Source organism: Stegodyphus dumicola, chromosome 1 (genome assembly GCF_044657685.1).
Source record: "Stegodyphus dumicola isolate Sdum_Otavi_A_Nest chromosome 1, ASM4465768v1".
Taxonomy (NCBI): domain Eukaryota; kingdom Metazoa; phylum Arthropoda; class Arachnida; order Araneae; family Eresidae; genus Stegodyphus; species Stegodyphus dumicola.
The window spans coordinates 68,535,290-68,542,466 of record NC_140768.1 but is presented as its reverse complement, the minus strand read 5'-3'; the positions used below and the strand labels follow the sequence as shown (position 1 = coordinate 68,542,466).

General features: G+C 31.5%; 1 protein-coding gene across 1 annotated transcript in view; it reads left to right on the top strand.

Annotated features, from left to right (window-relative positions):
* Window positions 1-5,585: 5,585 nt before the first annotated feature.
* The window catches only part of LOC118198090 (SCY1-like protein 2), a 459,500-nt gene continuing 457,908 nt past the window's right edge, over window positions 5,586-7,177 (top strand). The window contains exon 1 of the mRNA XM_085816142.1: window positions 5,586-6,015. Coding sequence (XP_085672268.1) covers window positions 5,875-6,015 — 141 coding nt within the window. The 5' untranslated portion in view covers window positions 5,586-5,874. The remainder of the gene's footprint in view (window positions 6,016-7,177) is intronic.

The window sequence follows — 7,177 nt, the reverse complement described above, 5'->3', positions numbered from 1 at the left end:
TTCACTTCATTTCAGTTTAATAAATTACGACAAGTAATAGAATTAAAATAAAAAAGAAACGCAATTTACATAATTAATGTATTTATTACACAAAGAGTAATGAGATCATTGAAATTGCGTACACTTTTTAACAATATTTTCTATATCAGGCTTACAGTTACTGCAAGCTACTCGTAAGACATCATCCAAATGATAATTAGTGAGCCGGTTTCTGTACACATTTTTTGCATACTTCATTTTAGAGTATGACGACTCACAAAGATAAGTTGATGCGAAAAATGTGAGAAAAATGTGAGCACATTTTTGGACAGTTTTGTATTGTCCAGGCACAGTTTTCCAAAAATCGGCGTAATCCATTTCCTCCCTCTTTTCTTTAAATAAAGCTTCCAAATGTGTGTTGTTCTTGAACTCTATAAATTCGTCAAACAGCTGTACGTAACAACATCCCAATATGCCTGCCAATTCTGATATGACTGTTGGATCTAAGTGCCAAGGATTTTCGAGAAGTAACAGCATGCTTTTAATTTTCATTAGATCACTGAATCTTTTTTAAAATTATAATAATAATGCCATTAAGTAATTTGAAATCTTCATACAGTTATCTGAAGAAATATTAATACATTCCTTTTTAGCTTTAGTCATTATTGGAAAAGTTTGCAGTATTTGGTTCTGAATCTCTTCTTTATACACATTAAGCTTCTCTTCGAATGCAAATATTTTATTTGCCATCTGTGAAATTATTTTATTGTCACCTTGTAAATCCAAATTGAGCGAGTTAAGTTTATCTGTAATGTCAGACAGAAATGCTAAAATACACCACCATCCATCATCTTGCAATTCACTGCGTATTTTATTGTTTTGCTGTAAATACAGCATAGTTTCTTGCCGCAAAGAAAAAAAGCTTTCCAACACCTTACCTAAGCCAACGAACTGAAGTATGTAAAACATCGCTGTTTTGACTGCCCACCTCCTCCAAAAGGCTTTTGAACGTTCTGTGGATCAGTTTTCCTGTTTGGATGTAATTCACTGTACTTGCGACATTTTTCATCACAGAGTCTATTTCAGGATATTTAATGCGCTCAGCCAAGTTTTCCTGGTGAATAATGCAATGAAATTTTATTGGATTTGTTAAACCATATTTCTTTTTTAACAGAAAAATAAAACCATTTTCCGAGCCTGTCATTGAAGGACAGCCACCGGTGCACACAGAAACTAATTTTCTTATATCTATATTGTTCTGCTCAAAGAAATCGCAAATAATATCATAGAGCCTCTGGTTTGGCCCTTCATTGGGAGAAATTTTAAAAATCTTCTTGAACTGAAGTTGTCTTCAGTACAATATCTAACAAAAGAATACTGTGATGTTGCTGAAATGTCAGTGCTGGTATCAAGAGCTACGCTAAAGAACTTGCAGTTTTTTAAGTCTTGAACTATGCGATCGCGAATATAGTGTACTGTGTATGTCTTCAATACGTCTAACGCAGGTTGAATCTGAGAGCTGGAGGTTTTTAATTTCTCCAATTACTTAATTTTTTTGTTCAATTTATCAAATAATACACTGGAAGCAGTTAAAAAAAACTCCTTTATTATTTCTGCATTAGTAAATGGTTTCATATTCTTACCAAGTATATAAAAATTTCATATGATGCCTTTGTTACCGTTGGATCTTGTGACCTCACCGCCGACATAACGTTTTGTTGTTGCACCAAGGAACTTTTCAAAGCTGTCAGTTTCTCCTGTCTTACGGTGGATCCTCGAGGAAAATTTTCACTAAACGATCCGTGTTTTGTTGTAAAATGGCGATCAATATTATATTCCTTTAATATAACACTTTCACGGCAAATTAAACAAGTTGCTGACTCATGTTTATTTTGCATTACAAAATACTCAATTTCTCACTGATCTTGAAACAGTCTTCTTTCATCGGTTATTTTTTGTTTTTTAGAAGCCCCTCCTGACATGGTGAATAACTATTTTCTTAGTCTTCACCCTCACTACAGACACAGAAATACAGCACCCTGCACGACACAAGCAAAACAAACGTACTGACTTGTCTGCGATTTAAACTTTAAATTAATGGTCTATACAAACATATCACAAATCATTGAAGCATTAAGAATAAAAATAGAACTCTGCATTCTCGATATTAGGCCTGAGTTATTACGTACAGTTATCGAAAATGTTATTCATCGATTTCGCTCGTATGCACTATATCATGCTGGGCACTTAATTGAGCCTTTATTCAAAACGTAATGTTCTAAACCATACTTCAAAATAATAGAAACAAATTTTTGTATTAGAAATAGCTTGTTGTTTTATTTCATTTTTAAAATCATATCGTTCTTATCAGAACGACCTTTGTGCAAAATGTAGTTTTCTTCTTGGCATTCGCTTTAAATAAGAAATAATGTTTTTGTGTATCTAACGAAAAATATAAATTACTTTTTGCATTTAAATGAGCTTGTTTTTGTTTCTTTCTTCTTTTCCGATATTTTATTACTTATTTTAAAGCAACTAAACTAAAATGTACTTTTAATAGAATATTTATGGCTATTGTAAATCAGATGCAGTATAAAATGTTATTATACCTTTCGCTTTTATTTAAAAAAAACTAGTTTACGAATGGATGAAATCTTCAAAATGTTTACATTCGAACTCGGGTAGAGAGTAAGTAAAATATTTCCCTTTAAAGTTCAAATATTTCGCTTCGCGAGAAGTAGCATTTGTATACGATTTCCGAATGCTTTCGTAAACATAAGCTTTTTTTTGGCAAATGGGATTTTAAAATCCTAAAAATGTAAGAATTTAGTTATTTAGTTACTTTTACATCATAGAAAATGTGAAGTAAAAATTAGAAATATTAAAAGACATGATTTCCTTTTGTACTATTAGCATCATTCTAAAAGTGAAAAATAAGTTTTATAGAATAACTTCAAATATAAAGTGAGAGGTGTTTTTTCTAGCAATAGAATATGATATACCCGATCTTTGATGATTTTCAGGAATAAAGCATATTCATTAAAAATGTCGCTAAACAACAACAAACTGTTGAAAAATGCAAAACATATTTATGGAAATTATATACAATTGCTGAAATTTAGATTAGTTAAACAATGAAGTGAAAATAAATACTTTGCAGAAAGTTTTAGAACATGGAATATTAGAAAAGGGAACGAAGATGCTTTCTTTGTAAAATCGTTATATTTCGTTATGAAACTGAGTGAGGAGAAATGCCTCTTGTCTTTTTTACTTCACAGAGCATTGATGTAATACAGCCAGAGTACAGTTATCAGTAATTCAAGGTATTTTTGAGAGTTGTAATTGATGAGTTCGCTACATGCATGGGAGGTCAATAAACGTGAAGAAATTATAACAACAGTCTCCCCGAAGTTTCCCATTGACAGCCTTTACAAAATCATTTTTCGTGATAGGTGGTTTCTGATACTGTGCTCTTCATAGCCAACACTATTATTAAATAAACTCTGCTATTCATTTTCTGATCATTCAATTAGGTATGGGATATTGTATAGAAATTTTACAACTTTGTTCTGAACACTATATGCTAGCAACATGTTTTTCTTAACATACAGTAAAGGATTTTTGCAAATTTGGTGATACATTCAATTTTCTAAGACATTTAAAAGTAAAAGTGCAGACATTTAAAATTAAAATTGCTTGACTGCTGCCAAAAGTAATATTCACTTCAATTCCCAAAAGTATTAAAGAATATTGTGAATGAATGTCATTGCAATCTGTTTAAAGAAAAACATTTCAAATGCCGTTAAGAAATTTAATTTCTGAATATATTTTACTTCATAATCAAATAGAATCTTATACTGTTTCAAAAAACATCATTTTGCTCTAATCAAGCTAATGGGAAGTAAAGAAAGGTTCTAATCTTGAAGATTTAACAAAGAATCATACTGAGAATATCCGTAAGATCTTCACATTAATTGCATAATGATTTCATAGATTAGATCCTTCTGCAATTTTATAGAATGCTCGAGTAATTGCGAACTGGCAGCATTCTTACCAAAGAAATTTTTAAAAAGCTTGTTGTTGTCTAAGATGCTATTAATTAACAATTAAATGTTTATTATTAGCCTTAAAAGACAAATATTTATTATTCATAGGCAATGCATTAATATGTAATGGTTTTAAAATAAGCAAGTAAGAGTGAAGTTGAACCTATATCATAAAGAAAGAATATTATATATCTGAAAAGGAAAGTCTTCCGTAACAGATATATTCTGTGCTGTGGATAATGAACTTGTGATTACAAATGCGAAGTTTGCTTTAAAAACACTGTAAACATCGTGCAGGATAATTACAAATTTACAGTATAATACTATGCAATATTTACCATGTTTACTCGCTTAATAGTCGCGCTGGCGCAATAGTCTCTCCCCGCATTTTGAAGCAGAAAAAATCATCAAAAGTGTACAATAGGAGTATTGTGTAGTAGTAGTCGCATAATAGTCGAACCTAAATTTTCACAATGAAAATATGGGAGAAAAAAGTGCTACTATTATGCAAGTAAACACGGTACTCTATTTGCTACCTCTTCGAATTTAGAAATGCTGTTGTCTCGTTTGGCAGTAACATGCATTTTCTACATCAAACAAATTAAACGTTCTGAGAGATCGTAATGGAAAATTACCCCAGGCAATTCAGACAGTTCTTTTGCAAAGTAGCTGTCGAATTAATGTCTTTAAATATTGATCGTAGATCTGTATATCCATTGCAAGTTTTCTCGTAATAAGGTATTAAATGTCATGGTAATCGGTTCATTACTAGGTAGGTGAGCCTGTAAAAAATCTAAGTTACGTGACTTTGAATAGAAAATATTTTGAAATACTAATTTTGTTCATACCACAGGTTCTGGAATTTTATGTTCATCATTCACATAATTTAAAACGTTATTAAAATCAGAATTTTGGAACTATAATTTTAAACAAAACTAAATTCCCTAACTTCTGAAAACAAAATCTACAGCAGAAAATACTTGATAATTACATCCAAGAAACCAGATACATATAAGGCCACAAATACTGTTTTATCCTAGATGGAAACAATTATTTGGCAGCTTTGCCTTTATACCTTTTCTTCAAACTCTTTTGCAAATGTCTTGAATTACGAAGGTAAAATGTATTCAAAATGATCTAATAGTCAATTTATAGTTTTTATATACCTTCGAAATATTTGAAAGCAAAGGTAGCGATCGTTTAATTTTAGTTTATGGATATTTTACAAAAGGAATCTTTTGCTTCTGGGCACCATTTAATACAAAAAGGCTATTCAGATTTCAGATTTAAAGTTAGCAGATTCGGTTCGGTTCTATTATTTGAATAGGACGAAGTCATGAGGGTTGTCTAACTAAAAGGATGGATGCTTTCTTGGAGAACGTTCTGACAGAAACTGATTCGTAATCATATTACACATTGGAAAACCATAACAATCAACCATGCAGCCAGCTCGTCCGCCTGGGATCGAATCCAAACCAGGTCGACTCACCAATATTCATAGATCTTAACAACTCTACCACTCTTGGGGCTTAAATTTAGTAGAGCTAGTTTGCGGGGATCTGCTCCGCTTCTAATTCAAAAGTAGTTTTCTTTTCGAGAAATTTTGTATTTGAAATATATTTTTAAAATCAATATTTAATGCAATGAAATTTGTACCCCTCATTTCTGGATATCCAATGTAATTTTCTTTTAAACATCCAACTAGGTTTTTCTTAATATGATAGTTGTATAGTCTTAGTATCATAGCTGCATGTTTCAATCTTTGCAGGTGATTTGTTAGGTATTTGCACCAATGATCATCTGTCGATAGCCAGAGAAGAAAGAGAAGGCAGCAGCTGGTGGAATAGCAATGTTCTCGAAATTCAAGCCAGGCCAACCCTCGGATACTAATCCAATCACCCAGTACTACGAAATCGGGAGACAGATCGGGAGTGCCGGTCCAGAGTTAGTGTGGAAGATATACGAAGCTGTTCGAAAATCTGATAAGAGGGTAAGTAGTGCCGCAACTATAATCACATGTATCGTGAGCAACTGAACGTTATGTGAAGTACTGTTTCGCAGTAGAAAGTCATGGAACAAATGAGTACGCAAATTAAAAAGAAATTAACGAACTGGTTCTGCTGCTTATGATTAAGTTAATATATGAAAACTAGAGAAAACTACAAATGATTTGAAAAATAATGTCAAAAGTTTATGGTTAAATTATATCTATACAATATTGCTTGATCTGTGTATGGCATTAATTTTACTGAGTTACACAGGATAAAGGATCTGAATTATGAGTAAATGTCAAAGTGTTGTACTGTGCTATTACATAATTCATAAAATTTCATGCAAAGCTAGAATTTAATGCTAAACCTACAGATGCTGGTTTTGTGTACTATCTTTGGTTAACTAAGCACTATTTACTAAATAACAGTATTTCATTTAAAATATGATATTTGAATTATAGCCTGTTTCATCTAGCTTTGTTATTCAAATTAATACTATGTAAAATGTACACCATCTTAAAATACTGGATAATTACATCCAAGAGACCAAATATATATAAAGCCACAAATACTGTTTTATTAAAAAGTAAGAGTCAACATCTTTAATATTAACCTAGTACTTATTATTTTCTCATGATTTAAATGTATGAGTATACTTTAACTGCCATTGGTTTTCAAAAAGAACAAACAATTGCAAATATGGCTTTTAATGTAAACCGGTAAACCAGTGTGTCATTGTAAAAGCTTTGAGCTGCAAATCTTCAAAGCATAAGATATTTACGTTTCATATCTGATCAGAAGACTCCGTGACATAAAAAAAGTTTCTTTCCACTTGCACTATATTTTCTTTTCGAATTTGATAAATAAAATCAGAGATATCAAAAAAATATTTTGCCGGGCTAAATCAGAGATATTTAGATATCCTTCCGTGCAACAGTGGTTTGTCATTCAGCAAAGAAATACTATTTAATTGTTCTTGATTAACAAACAAAGCAATCTAAAAGCGATAATGCAGATTCATTTCAATTATTATTCTAACTGGATCCATGATATGAGACTAGCTGGAGTAATTAAAATCCCCTGCAAGTATGAAAAAGAGTGTCTGTTCCTGTGCGTATAATTCACACAAATCTACAGTTTTATTCCGATCCTGATGAAATT